The sequence below is a fragment of the Thalassophryne amazonica genome, chromosome 10 (genome assembly GCF_902500255.1).
Source record: "Thalassophryne amazonica chromosome 10, fThaAma1.1, whole genome shotgun sequence".
Lineage (NCBI taxonomy): Eukaryota > Metazoa > Chordata > Actinopteri > Batrachoidiformes > Batrachoididae > Thalassophryne > Thalassophryne amazonica.
Genome location: NC_047112.1, coordinates 104,435,594 through 104,451,441, shown reverse-complemented (window position 1 = coordinate 104,451,441; position 15,848 = coordinate 104,435,594). Strand labels below are relative to the sequence as shown.

General features: G+C 43.7%; 1 protein-coding gene across 1 annotated transcript in view; it reads right to left on the bottom strand.

Annotated features, from left to right (window-relative positions):
* Window positions 1-15,848, bottom strand: part of LOC117519330 (tetratricopeptide repeat protein 39C-like) — a 125,085-nt gene that overhangs the window by 11,873 nt on the left and 97,364 nt on the right. Inside the window, 2 exon segments of the mRNA XM_034180685.1 lie at window positions 7,123-7,291; window positions 12,000-12,360. Of these exon segments, the coding sequence (XP_034036576.1) occupies window positions 7,123-7,291; window positions 12,000-12,360 (530 nt within the window).

Below are 15,848 nucleotides of genomic sequence, written 5' to 3'. Positions count from 1 at the left end.
AGAGATGTTCAATTAGATTCAGGTCTGGGCTCTCGCTGGGCCATTCAAGAACATTCACAGAGTTGCCCTGAAGCCACTCCTTTGATATCTTGGCTGTGTGGCTAGGGTCATTGTCCTGCTGAAAGATGAACTATCACCCCAGTCTGAGGTCAAAAGGGCTCTGGAGCAAGTTTTCATCCAGGATGTCTCTGTACATTGCTGCATTCATCTTTCCCTCAATAATGACTAGTCTCCCATTTCCTGCTGCTGAAAACATCCCCACAGCATGATGCTGCCACCACCATGTTTCACTGTAGGGATGGTACCTGGTTTCCTCAAACATGATGCCTGGCATTCACATGAGAATGTTCAATCTTTGTCTCATCAGACCAGAGAATTTGGTGTCTTATGGTCTGACAGTCCTTCAGGTGCCTTTTGGAAAACTCCAGGTGGGCTGCCATGTGCCTTTTACGAAGGAATGGTTTCCACCTGACCACTCTACCATACAGGCCTGATTGGTGGATTGCTGCAGAGTTGGTTGTCCTTTTGGAAGGTTCTCCTCTCTCCACAGAGGAATGCTGGACCATCGGGTTCTTGGTCACTTCCCTGACTTCTCCCTCAATCACTCAGTTTAGACAGGTGACCAGCTCTAGGAAGAGTCCTGGTGGATCCAATCCTCTTCCATTTATGGTTGATGGAGACCACTGTGCTCACTGGGAGCTTCAAAGCAACAGAAATGTTTCTGTACCCTTCCCCAGATTTGTGCCTTGAGACAATTCTGTCTCGGAGGTCAAAAGTCAATCCCTTTGACTTCATGCTTGGTTTGTGCTCTGACATGCACTGTCAACTGTGGGACCTTATATGTAGACAGGTGTGTGTCCAATCAACTGAATTTACCCCAGGTGGACTCCAGTTAAGCTATAAAAACATCTCAAGGATGATCAGTGGAAACAGGATATACCTGAGCTCAATTTTGAGCTTCATAGCAAAGGCTGTGATTATTTCTGTACATGTTAATCCTTAGTTTTTATTTTTAATAAATTTGCAAAGATCAAAAAAAAAAAAACGGTTTTTACATTGTCATCATGGGGTATTGTGTGTCAAATCTTGAGGGAAAAAGTGAATTTCATCCATTTTAGAATAACGCTGTAATATAACAAAATGTGAAAAAAGTGAAGCACTGAGAGCCACAGCTTGAGAGCGCTCTCTCAGACAGACTGGCAAAGGTTGCAAACAACTGCTGGCAATTTGCAAACACAGACCACACGTTGCAATTAACTGGAGTCAGTCTGCCCCCTGTTGCAAGCCATACATATAGTATGTGCAATGGGTGGAACAGCTCTAACGTCATTCAAACCTACTAAAGTCCCTTAGGCTGCTCCCTTGTTTTCACTCAGGATCACCATAGCAGATCCATGTTGATTAGGCACAAGTTTTAACTCCACATTATGGCCCAGTCACATGGCACTTAACGAAGGGCAATGAAGCCCTAATGAAACAAAAAATCTGGACTTTTGTTGACTTTCGTTGGCATTGTTTAACCTTTGCGCAGCTTCATTCCTGCAGCTGGCGGTTCTTCAGGATTTTTAAACTGTTAAAAAATTTGAATGAAGGGCAACGAAAACATAAATTCGTCTGTATTTCATTTTGCTGTAGTTCTTGACAGTTTTTTTTATCGTTTGCTTAGTTTTTGTAACGTTAATGTTGAATTTGATTTCGTTCAAGTTTAGGGGTCTTTAGGGGTCTTCAACTGGTTCAAAACGCTGCTGCCAGACTTTTGACACAAAGCAGAAAGTTTGACCACATTACGCCCGTTTTGGTGTCCCTGCACTGGCTTCCAGTTGCTGCAAGATCGAATTTTAAAGTACTGTTGTTAGTTTATAAAATTGTTCATGGACTTGCACCTCCCTATCTGGCTGACCTGGTAAGCCCCTATGTACCAGCTCGGGCCTGCTTTCTCAGGGTGTAGGACTTCTGTGTGTTCCCAGGGTGAATAAAAAGTCTGCTGTTCACAGAGCTTTCTCCTACCGTGCCCCAGCTCTGTGGAATGACCTCCCGGCACACATTCGACAGTCTGATACTGTGGAGACTTTTAAGTCACGTTTAAAGACTCATTTGTTTTCCCTGTTTTATCATTAGTGTTATGTGTTTTTATTCTTGTATTCTTTTATGGTTGTCTTTTTATTGTGTTTTAAATTTTTAATTCAGTTTTTTTGTTGTTTTATGTTGTGTGAAGCGCCTTGAGATGATTTCATCATGAATTGGCGCTGTATAAATTAATAAATTTGATTTGATTTGTTCAACCAGCTGAATGTTTTCACACAGTACAAAAGCCGGTTTGTGAGCGCTTTTGTGGAGAAGCTGTAGCTCCTCCACAAAAGCGGTGCTGGTGTGGGGCTTCTGCCGCTGCGTGTGATGTGGCGAGAGCTGCCGGTCATGCCGTGGTGCTGGCCGGCCAAGAAAAATTTGTCGGCCTCTCCACCAGTGCACGGCAGTCCGTGATCGTGGTGTCGGCCAGTGCTGAGCACATGAGGAGAGAGTTGCTGCAGTAATCTGTCCATGAACTCCAAAGGGCTTGCTGTCCTCAAGGCTCTGCAGACAGAAGAGCCTGCTGCCCCTTTAGCAAGACAGTGGGAGAGAGAGAGCGAGAGAGAGGGGGAGGGATGGACAGTGCTAGAGTGCGCCACGAAAAGGAAAAGTGAAACCTATTCAGAAAGGTTTTCATTTAACTCTTCAGCATCATCACATTTTTCAGTAGAATGTTGTAGATTCAATATGTTCTACCAAACATGTATGAGTATTTGCGCATTTCGGATGTACAGACAGCGATTAGAGTTTTGGTACTTGAGAGATTTGAGAAATATTTGGCATGTTTGCAGTGCATGTTTGGTGACAGTGGATCCACCAACGTGCGCACAGATCTTCCACAGTGGGACAATCATGCGCTTCTGTTTTTCAGATGAGCTCTGTCCCAGTGCCGAGTCCTGGAACACACACAGTGTGTGCAGACACACACTGCTCCAGCAGTGGCTCCAGGCCAGTTTTGTTTAAAGCGTGGGGATCAGCGTTTGCTTTGGTTTCTTTTTGTTCCTCTTTTGTCCCTTTTGTGCTCTTGATTCTCAAGCTATTCGGTGATGAGAAAAGTCAAAAGCTCATTCGTTGACCTTTTCTCGATGAATAGTGATTATTTTTTTTTTTTGGCTTTTTCTCTTCGTTCAGGAATCGTCGTGTGCCGTGTGACTGGGCCATTACATGGAAAAATGTGGTACAGGTGGGGTTTGAACCGGGAGCCATCTGCACTGAAACCAACCGCATTTAACACTACTACACATAAATCATCCACCCACTACCCAACGCATCATCACCACAACTAACACAATCCTAAATGAATGATTACACTGTCGAAATCTTTGGACAATGGCAAGCTTCCTGCTGCAGGTCTCTGTGGGCTGTGTGAGTGTGAGGTACCTGCACACATGCACCGAGCAAATTTGAGTGTGTGGTTACATGGAGGGTGCAGCACATTCCATGCAAACAGCTGGTTGCCACAACTCCTTGGAATCAACTGACAGCAGTGACATGATTCACTGCATTCACCATGCGACCATCTATTTTTTCCACGTTGCAAGGTGGCTGCCATATTGTTTTTACTCTGGTGTGACTGGGGCCTTCATAATAACTGATCCACACTGGAGTTCTTTCCTTTAAATGGGCAGTCGTGCTTCATTTCTTCTCTTTCACACCAGTAGAAGTGGTGATGAGATCATTTCAGATTTTCACTAGCTGACTAGTAGGGTACCATTAAAAGCCCACTAGTCAACGAGTAACCTTGAGTATAAATGAATAATGTCAAATTGAAGCAGTGAAACTCTAAATTGGCTTAAAAGAAAGTTGAAAAGGTGACAGTTTTTGTGATTTTTTGGAAATAAAAGTCACTATTGCTCAAGTCAAGGGGCACTGTCCATCAACCACAGTGAAAACGTGTACATTAAATTGTATCTGTGAATTAAACACTGAACTCATTGAAGTATGTCACTTAAAGGAGACCTGCATTGAAAAAAATGCAGTCAGATTTTTTGAACAAAAAATGACTTACATTTACACATGAGGTCCTTCTGAATGTAGTAAAGTAAATCTGCAAGCCCAGATCTGTCATTCAACGGAGAAATCTTCATTTGAAAATGACAAATTTACAGCTAACATTTAGCCCTCCGCAAATTGTCCCTCTCATCATGGACGCTGCCGAGACGTCACGGACAAGACCCTCTCCCAGCATGCATTGCACCAATTGTAATTTGTGGATTTACGTCAGTTTGCATCTGCACCTTTTTCTTGTCTTATACAGAAGGATCTACTTTTTTTAAAACTTCATATTGTCTTGCGGCACGTTTGGTGAGTACACATTTCTTTTATTTGTGCTTGAAAATTATTTTGGGGGACTTTTTCATACGCCCGTTTGATTGAGTGGTGTCGCAATGAAAATCTACTGTGTTTCGCCTCCGGTACCATCGCGGGATATGGAGGCGAGACCCGCAAAGAATCCCAGTCATTAAAAATATATAAACCTCCCTCAGCGTCCATGGAGCTCTGGGGCTCCGATTGCCGAGACGTGCGGTGCTGTGGATTTTGCCGCAAGAAGTCTGTCCTTGCAGCAACAGGTGTACCAGCCGCTTCACATTAAAACAGCGAGCGTAATCTCAGGACTTGTGCCAAGTGTGCTGCAGCTCCATTCAGTAGACAGAGAGGTGATGCCGGTGTTGAGCGCTGAATCTGGCACAACACCGGCTGCAAAGCAGACACGGGCGGTGTGAGTGGCCCGCATCGGTGGTTAACGAGCTCGTTAACGAGCTCGCAGACTTAATAAGCGCAGCAGAGGCAGAGAGCAGGAGAGGAAGAATGGCGCCCGCTGTCGATGTCGTTGCTGATCTGAGCACACAGATCTGTATCTCACATTCATTGCAGCTTACTTTTGGATGTTGAAACCAGGACGTGTATAAGTAACATTACTAACAGATAAAATCAATTTCAATGCGGGATCGGACTGAAGGCGGGAGCACATCGTCTTGTCCCTGACGTCATGGAAATGATACGGCTGTACAAACTGTTTTCACAGAGGGCTAAATTTTAGCTGCAAATTTGTCATTTTTAAACGAAGATTTCTCCGCTGAATTACAAATTTGGGTTTACAGATTTACTTTACTGCATTCACAAGGGTCTTATAAATACATATCAGCTATTTCTTTCTGAAATCTGACCACATTTATTTCAATGCAGGTCTACTTTAAACAAAATTTGAAATAGACTATTTTTTGGTAATAATGTACCTTTAAAATGTAGGAACATCATGCTCTCTAAATTACCCAACTCGTTCAATGATAGATAGATGTATTTTTTTTGTCAGCTTCATTATTTCTCTCTAACAGTATACAGAACATATGCTTCACTTCCATGTCATCAGGGAGCATTCTTCTATATTTTGGTTACGGTTTGGTTTTGGGACAGGGTTGGCATTAGGGGTACGGGTTGCATTTACCAATCAAACAATCTTCGACTTCTCACAAATTGAAAATGAGCCATTTGTGTTGAAATATGATGTCTTGGGTGTAAGACTGGGTTTCAGATTTTATTTCCTGCTGTTGAAATGGTGCTTCTTTGTTTCATGCCCAACTGAGTGCATACAGCGCACCGCCAGCAGGTGCTGCTGAGATTCACTTCCGTTGTTGTCATCAACATTAGCGGGGGTTGCAGATGGCAGAGAGAGTTGATGTACGATAAATGGGAATAACATTGAACCAATTCACAAATTAAAACTGTTGTACAATTTATCAAAACATTTTAAAAGTATAAATAATTTGCTGGAATCACAGCTGAAAGCCGTTTCCCTTTTAGACACCGTGAACACACAGCGACGGGGTGGATCAGCCACTTCCAGGTTTGAGATAGCAACAATTTTCCTTGATGGTTCACATTTTGGACTATCTCTACCAACCGAATCGCGCCGCATCATGTAAGTACCAGATCTGTACCGCCTGCCAGAGCCGTTCTGTGCACGCACACAATTGCATGCACAATATATTTGATGGTAAACTGTAACAACTGAGTATTTTCTGTTTATGCATTTTACTGTGAGTGTTGTGTGGGCCGCTGAAGAGGAGGTACTGCTGGCCCACCACCACCAGATGGCGCCCTGCTTGGAGTGCAGGCTCCAAGCACGAGAGGGCCCGCTGGAGGTGACAGCTGTCATCTATCAACACCAGCTGTCACCCATCACCACCACTATAAAGACCGGACTGCAACTCCACCTCCTCGCCGAGAAATCTTCTACCATACAGGTAATTTTCTCTGCTGAACAAAACCTTGTGTAATAGTCTGAACTTCTTTTGCAGCCGTTTTCCTGTGGTGATTGCCTTATCTGTGGGATTGGCGTTTGGTGTGATCAGCGACGGCTTCGCTTCACACCCCAACCAGATAAGTGGTTAGACAGGAGCTGCACGAGTGTGTGATTGGAGGTGGAGGCGCTCCCTCCTTACTGAACACAGACTGTGGGATTACTGAGTGTGCGAACTCACACTCATCCAGAACTGTTTCTGTTTTCTGCCAGCAGTACCGGGTCTGACTGCTGAAGACAGTGGCCACCTGGGGCGCAGGGCTTGGCGGCTCCGGTGTTCTTCAGGTCCGTTGGTGGTGAGGCTTGTGTGGGTTCCGGCTTTTCTCTCACCGGACGTCTCCTATCTTCGAGCCTGCCACACGTCACCTTTTTGTCAGATTGATATAACGCATATTTGTATCTGTCTGTATTACGTTGTGCACCTTCACAACATTCAATTGTTACTTTTTGGCTATTCCATTGTCCCTTCATTAACGCCCCCTGTTGTGGGTCCATGTCACGACACTTCCCCAACAGTGAGAGTCTAGTTTTTTACAAATATTAAGACAACTGAGTATTAGTTGTTGCCGATACACAACCGTCTGCCTGCGCATACACAGATTGTTGGATCAGACAGTTAGTACAAGTCCCATACACACACTGATGAAACTGGTCAACCAACCATTTTAACCATTTGTTGAAGAGGTTGAAGCTTGCTAAGTTGTCAGTGATCCGTCAGATAAACACCCTCGGCCCCTCACCCACTGTGCATGTACCTCCAGCCTGTGAACACGGCCTTTAAAAAATATGAAGAGAGACGAGTTGGGGTAAACCACCGACTTTCTCTGTAGAATAGCTTTGGCCTCCAGCAGCCCTGCGTGTGTGTCGGAGCCCTCAAGAGCAAAGAAAGGCAGCACGACTGTGTGGTACCACAGGAGGGCCAACCTGAGCAACACAAACAGGAACGGTCACAGGAAGACTCATCTCATGCAGTTTTCAAAAGGTACATTTTTGAGAGATCCATAAAGAAGCAGGACATTTCAACTTTACACTTTTGGTATCATGTTTGATAAATGCAATTGCGAAGCTGTTAACCTTCCATTTGCTAGATATAATAAAAACAAAGTATTTAAAATAAAATGACCACAATGAGTAAATCCAACCCCCAGTCTATGAACAGGCAGCCTCAAATGGACATACCTGGTACTGAACTTGTGCCATTCAGTTGGTAGCTCAACTCCTATGCCTCCGGTTCTCCTCACATTATATGCAGGAATATACAGTAGTGTTCAGAATAATAGTAGTGCTATGTGACTAAAAAGATTAATCCAAGTTTTGAGTATATTTCTTATTGTTACATGGGAAACAAGGTACCATTAGATTCAGTAGATTCTCACAAATCCAACAAGACCAAGCATTCATGATATGCACACTCTTAAAGCTATGAAAGTGGGCTATTAGTAAAATAAAGTACAAAAGGGGGTGTTCACAATAATAGTAGTGTGGCATTCAGTCAGTGAGTTTGTCAATTTTGTGGAACAAATAGGTGTGAATCAGGTGTCCTGATTCACACGCGTGGAAGAAAACAGAAAACAACCATAAAAATGGATAGAAGAATAACCAGAATGGCAAAGGCTCACCCACTGATCACCTCCAGGATGATCAAAGACAGTCTGGAGTTACCTGTAAGTGCTGTGACAGTTAGAAGACGCCTGTGTGAAGCTAATTTATTTGCAAGAATCCCCTGCAAAGTCCCTCTCTTAAATAAAAGACATGTGCAGAAGAGGTTACAATTTGCCAAAGAACACATCAACTGGCCTAAAGAGAAATGGAGGAATATTTTGTGGACTGATGAGAGTAAAATTTTTCTTTTTGGGTCCAAGGGCTGCAGACAGTTTGTGAGATGACCCCCAAACAGTGAAGCATGGTGGTGCAAGCATCGTGATATGGGCATGTTTCTCCTACTATGGTGTTGGGCCTATATATCGCATACCAGGTATCATGGGTCGGTTTGGATATGTCAAAATACTTGAAGAGGTCATGTTGCCTTATGCTGAAGAGGACATGCCCTTGAAATGGGTGTTTCAACAAGGTAATGACCCCAAACACACTAGTAAACGAGCAAAATCTTGGTTCCAAACCAACAAAATTAATGCCTCGCAGATGTGAAGAAATCATGAAAAACTGTGGTTATACAACTAAATACTAGTTTAGTGATTCAAAGGATTGCAAAAAAAGCAGTTTAAACATAATAGTTTTGAATTTGTTGCGTCAACAGCAGATGCTACTATTATTGTGAACACCCCCTTTTCTACTTTTTTTTTTACTAATAGCCCAATTTCATAGCCTTAAGAGTGTGCATATCATGAATGCTTGGTCTTGTTGGATTTGTGAGAATCTACTGAATCTACTGGTACCTTGTTTCTCATGTAACAATAAGAAATATACTCAAAACCTGGATTAATCTTTTTAGTCACATAGCCCTACTATTATTCTGAACACTACTGTAACATCCAGACAGACACTGGAACTGTCTCAGCTGTTCCTTTCTATGAGTAAGAGCACATGTTCTACTTCGGGTTCCTTCTGGACATCAGAACTTCAAAACCTATCTCTGCAATAGAAACTTATTCAGCCACTTGTATCTGCAATCTCATTCTTTTGGTCACTATTCAGACTTTGACTTACAGCTCACTTATACTTCTACCACAACAGTCTTATGAAACACTCCACCAATCCACCTCCAGATGTCTCAGACTATTTTCTCAGTCACTTGTGAACAAGACTGCAACATACTTTTTTGTGACATAATTTACAGGCTTGAGTCAGTAAAACTACACTGTATTATTATTTTGACATCCTTACTGTAGGCAGTAAGGCTGGGACTCTGCTGACTTCAACTGAGGATGTAATCCGCCACTGGAAGGAACACTTTGAGGAAGCTGATGGAGGATTATCATCAATTTCCCTGGTGGAAGTCACTGAGGGAGTCAAACAACTCTGCTGTGACAAGGCACAGGGGTTGATGAGATCCATCCAGAAATCCTGAAGGCTCTGTGTGGAGGGATTGTCTTGGATGACACGTCTCTTCAACATTGCGTTGAGGTCTGGGACAGTGCATGAGGAGTGGCATACTGGGGTGGTGGTTCCCATTGTTTTAAAAAGGAGACCAGAGAGTGTGTGCCAATAACAGGGGCATCACACTACTCAGCCTCTCTGGTAAAGTCTACTCCAGGGTACTGGAAAGGAGGGTTTGGCCGATAGTCAAACCTGTGACTGAAGATGAACAATGCAGGTTCCATCCTGGTCGTGGAACAACTGACCAGCTCTTCACTCTCACAAGGATCCTGGAGGGTGCCTGGGAGTATGCTCATCCAGTCCAGTCATTTGTTTTGTGAACTTGAAGAAGGCGTATGATCAGGTACCCTGGGAGATACTGTGGGAGGTGCTGCAGGAGTATGGAGTGAGGGGGTCCTTTCTCAGGGCTATCCAATCTCTGTACTCACAAAGCGAGAGCTGTGTTCGGGTGCTCAGACTTGTTTCCAGTGGGGGTTGGTCTCTGCCAGGGCGGCGCCTTGTCACCAATCCTGTTTGTGATATTCATGGACAGGATATCGAGGTGTAGTCGGGGGGAGGAGGGTCTTCAGTTTGGTTGGCTCAGGGTCTCATCACTGCTATTTGGTGGTCCTGTTGCCTTCATTGGCTTCATTACCTCCAACACTCACTGGATCGGTTCGCAGCCGAGTGTGAAGTTGCTGGGATGAGGATCATCATCTCTAAATCTAAAGACATTGTTCTCAGCAGAAAACCGATGGATTGCCTACTCCAGGTACGAAATAAGGTCTTGGGGTCTTGTTAACAATTGAGGGGACAATTGAGCGTGAGACTGGCCGGCGAATCGACACAGCAGGGGCGGCATTACATTCGCTTAACTGTGCTGTTGTGACAAAAAGGGAGCTGAGCCAAAAGGCGAAGCTCTCAATCTACTGGTCACTCTCCGTTCCTACTTTCACCTATGGTCATGAGGGTTGGGTCATGACCTAAAGAACTAGATTGCGGGTACAAGCAGTCGAAATGGGCTTCCTGAGGAGGGTGGGGAGCTCAGAGTAGAGCTGCTGCTCCTTTGCATTGAAAGGAGCCAGCTGAGGTGATTCGGGCATCTGGTAAGGATGCTCCCTGAGCACCTCCCTAGGGAGTTGTTCCAGGCACGTCCATCTGGGAGAAGACTCCGGGGAAGACCTAGGACAAGGTGGAGAGATATCTCCACACTGACCTGGGAAGCCTCGGGATCCTCCAGTCACAGGTGGTCAATGTGGCCTGGGAAAGGGAAATAAGGGGTCCCCTGATAGAACTGCTGTTGCCCCCGTGACCCAATCCCAGACAAGCGGTTGAAGATGAGTGAGTGAGTATTTTGACGCATCTGAGGTTACCTTTACAACCCTCTCACTTATATAGGATTAGCTACGATGGCCTTTATCATTGCCAATTCCTTCCATTATTTGAAATGGTGTTTCCTTGTGTTCTTGGTACCAAGACAAAAACATTTAATTGCACAGATATACTGCAGTTCACATTTAACTATTACATTGATTTTTATTTGTAGTAAGCCTAAACAGAATCACCTAGAGATAAAACAAAGTATATAGTGCAGCAGATAACAGAATATTTACAGAGGAATCCTTCAAATGGTAATACAAGCACCAAATTTGAGCAAAGTACACCTTAGATATTAATCTTTTGAAAAAACCGACGGGCCACTTGAATTTTCAATAGGCGGCCACGTAGGGTTCAATTGAAGAGTTACATAGGGGGTCAAAATATACAAATGCTCTAGTCATATTGAAAATTATACCACATTATTTGTCTGATTGTAAAGATTCCAAAAAGGTATAGTTTGGACTATCTATGCCTGAATTCTATAGAGTTATGGGGTAAAAACAAGAATGGTGACAAAGTTCAGTTTCAGTTTGTACAGGGGTCAAAAGTTAGAGATGCTCCAATTTTGTTAAAAGGTTGAGTTATTAAGGTTTCAAAAAGGAATAGTTTGCACCATGTATCATGCTTAGTTATCACGTTACAGGGTAACATATGTCACATGCCATAGAATTCAATGGACGTCAACATTATTTGACCTTTACTTTCGAGACCAAGCATTCAACACAGTCAAAACCTTTCCATTTATTAATCCAAGTAGCTCAATCAACAATATGCACCATTTTTTACTAAAATTGGAGCAACTTTAACTTTTGAACCCTGTATAAACTGAAATTGACCTCTCACTATTCTTAAGGTTTTTACCCCATAACTCCAAAACATTCAGTCATAGATAGTCCAAATTATACCTTTTTGGAATCTTTATGATCAGACAAATAATGTGGTATAGTTTTCAATATGACTGGAGCATTTTTATATTTTAACCACTGTGTAATTCTTCAATTGACCCCTACATGGCCGCCTATTGAAAATTCAAGTAGCCCGTTGGTTTTTTCAAAAGAGCAATGTCTAAGGAGAATTTGTGCTGGATTTGGTGCTTGTATCACCATGTGAACTGTTGTTTCAGTTATTTACTGCACTAATAGCATCTTCTTATAAACAGCAAATATTTGCTTGGTCTGTCAGTCTCTGTGAGAGACAGGACAAACGGAGTACTCACGTAGCCAGTGGCGCCTTCATGTCCTTGCTCTCACTTGCATACATAAGGGAGGACAATCCCTGGAGACGGTCACCAGGGAAACCTAGCAGGTTGATGATCTTGAGCAAGTGTGGCGGTACCATGGATATGCACAGGTGGAAGAGGCCATAGCCAAAGCTGACGGAGCCTTTGAGACGGTCAAGAGCCTCTGCTGTGACGACATTCTCCACTGGTGTATTGTGGTTCGTGTTGTCTGCTAACAGGGAGTCCTGTTGGACAGAGGACCTCCGCTGACAGGTCTCCTGTAGCTGACCGATATCACTGTGGCACTTATTGTACATTTTCCACGCCTTTCGAAGGATCCAGCCTCCTTTGATATATGCTGTCAGAGGAATTTAGACAAGTATTCATTAATTCATGAATGAATTAAATTAATTCTGTTTTGTCTGATTATTTTTAGGTTTGTCAACAATTATTAAAAAAAAAATGAATTGATTTTCACAAAATTTGGTCAAATGGTAGATATCATATAATTTTATGGAATCTAATGTCAGGTTCTTACCTGTAACTTTGCTGTTTTTGTAACAAATAAATGGTACATTATTGCATTTCTGTTGCACTTTTTGTCCGGTGCTGACAATCAAAATCTTAAACAGTGCCTCACGTTCACCCATTCATGTCAGCGTGCAAAATTGTGCACCCACACAGTAAAGTCACCAGTGTTAAATTAACACTACCAGTGAACATATGGTCCCACTCTACTAACAATCTACTTTGAAATTGTTGGTATGTTAATAGTTCAACAGCTGAAGAAATATGGCCAACTAAGTATATATCATCAAAATATACATGTTAATATAAACCCTGTGCTAGTCTTAGAAGATAGTTCCAGTCAGTTTGTTGATCATGGCTGTAGTTTGGAAAAGCCTGATTTGAATAATGTAGGATGTCTACTGTCAGTTGTGTCATGACATTATGTACTCGTACGTTGATACATGAGGCCCATTGCCTTTTCAGAAATTTTTGTTTCAAGGAATTTCTCTCATATCCACAGGCGAATAGAGCATTCACAGGCTTGAGTTTTAACTATATCTTAATACGACTAAGATTGGTACAGGAGTTAGACTGAACTGCAATCCATCTTCAGGGTTTCAACTCATGAAGTCACCAGTACCCCCAGGAAAAGGTTCATATTGCAAGTTGTGTTCTGCATGTCCTGCCCCAAGGATGTGCAGAGGCAGGACATGCAGGTGGTTGGTGTGACAGAGGAAGATACAGAGGACAGGGTGAGATGGAAACGACTGATCTGCTGTGGCGACCCCTAATGGAGCAGCCGAAAAAAGAAGAAGATGACGACTGCAAGTTGTGTCCCCTTTGGAGAGTCAGCACTTTATGGGACTCTATGAAACTGAGACAAGTAGTCTCCAAAGGTAGGATCCCCCAAGATAAATTGGTCTCAGGTAAGAAGCCAAACAGCACAATTAAGACCACCTGTGAATTGGTGAAAAAAAAAAAAAATGCTGCATATACCTCACCTACAAAAGAGAAATTGTGAGGCCTTGTAGTCAGGCCTGGCAACGCAGGTCATCAGGCTGAATTCAGCTTGCAGCTGAGCTCAGCCCAAAAAACAGAAAAGAAATAAATAAAAACATGGATCCTCTATGGTTTGGTCCAACTAGCCAAAAGGATGGGTACAGGGGGCACTTTATGTGCTGATTCTTCACTGCAGAATTTGGTTTCAGGGACATGGTGTCTTGGTTGGGACTCCGGTGAGGACGGTCGCATCTCCTCCTCTCTCCTCTCTTTCTGTGTTTCTCTATCTCTCCCCCAACCTTCCAAAGTCCCAACTTCATCAGACTGTGAATTCTTTGAACTATATTTGGAATAACCATGGAATTGATCAGCTGGTCTCTCAATGCTACTGAGACCATCTTTTCAACAAGGAAATCAGGGCTGGGGGACCCTGCGTGCCCAGATGGAACTCCATCCTACGGGCTATGTTCTCGATGCCTGGGAGAAGTGGCACACGGCATGCTTGGCACCACTCTCCGTGGAAGATGTTGAGGATTTATTCTTATTTGCTTTCATGGCAGAAGGGCTTTTCCTGCTTGGATTAGGCACTGGCTTGATCTACCGGATAATTGGCAAGACGGCTGCAACCAAAACCACAGCCCCACACCTGTCCGTCATGATTAATGAGGTGGGCAAGGCGGTACAATCTCAGACTGCATTAACTCTTGAACTTAAATGGGGAATTGGAAATCATCTCAGAGCAAATGTCTGCCCTGCAAAGGAATTGATGTTGGAGGCCAGTGAATATTCACAATTGGATCTGGACAGTTAAAACTAGAGTTGGTAGTCCTGGAGACCTAGCAAGAGAGCTAGAAAGATTTGAAAGTAGCACCTCCTCTAGGTTCTACCCCCTGCCCCGTCAGTGCTCTGTCCAAAGCCACGCCCCCACAAACTTGAACGTGCATCTGACTGTGGGACTCAGAGGGGCAGAGGAGAGCCACCTAAAGGCCCCCTGACATGAGCATGTCTTTGATTCACGCAGTAGCACACATGTTGTTGTGATGATCCCACCCACTGTGATCACAGCTGGACGCCGTTCTTTGTTCTACTGCCTGCCACACGCTCTGCGCTGGACGCTAGCATTAATCATTTTCTCTGCAAATTGGCTGTTGAAAACAGCTGTAATCACTTCCTGAATCACAGAGGACCACTCCAGCTTCAGCCGTTCTCGTGCATGCGCGTGCACCTAACAAGCTGCAGAAAGTATTTTGAGCCGTCTAAATAGGTAATTATTTGTCATGTTTACATTGGCATGGGTTGATAAAACAGTTGTGTGTTCTTTCATTCTTGTGTGCAGCTGTTAAAGTATGTTTATAACAGATTTAACTTTTTGTTATAATTGTTCAGACGAGCTGCACTCTGATGCGATCCGCTGACGTCACCACTCGCTCTCTTCACTTCTTTACTCCACTTGACAAGCTGCACATCGTGTTGGCAATTTGACTGCGCCACAAGAAGGAAAGAACACACAACTGTTTTACCAAGCCATGACAATCTAAACATGACAAATAATTACCTTTTTAGATGACTCAAAATGCTTTCTGCAGCTTGTTAGGTGTGCGCGTGTGAATGGCTGAAGCTGTAGTGGTCCTCTGTGATTCAGGAAGTGATCACAGCCATTTTCAACAGCCAATTTGCAGAGAAAATGATTAATCCGACATGGCACAATCAGGTGGAAGTGGGAGTTTCGGCTGTATACCCTCTGCCGCTGTACTAAAGTGAACTTCTTCGGTGAAACGAGATGAGTGTGCACGCGCGGAGGAGGGAGGAACAGGGGGGGGGGTGTTGAGCGTGGTGACGTGAGCAGGAAGAACTAGACGTGAAGGCATCTGATTGATTTTTTGAGAGCGCACCGCGGGGCTTATACTGGTCGGAGTTTTTTTGATCCTACAGCTGCTACAGATGTCTGATTTTTTGTTCCTTTTTCTGAATACATAATATATTGACTACTGTTAGGATAGATGGACCATGTTACTCAATATAACAAAAAGTGTTTCTGAACAGAGTTACTTACCCTAGCTTTACAGAGAGGCCGTAATGAAACTCTGTGTTTCTCTGCCTAACCCAAACATGGCAGCCTTATAAGCTACTGAAGGTTAAAATGCCCCATTTGTTTGATTTCAATGGCCTTGGTGAGCCATCTGGCTTCCCTTTACATTTGCCCTCCCCTACAGTCTGTGGTCGTCAAGGCCACTCCAGACTCTATGCATACATGGGCAGAGACTGATATGAACTCATCTGCACACATGACACCCCCACCTATACGTCGGGTGAGGGGCGTGCGTCACAGGATGTTGT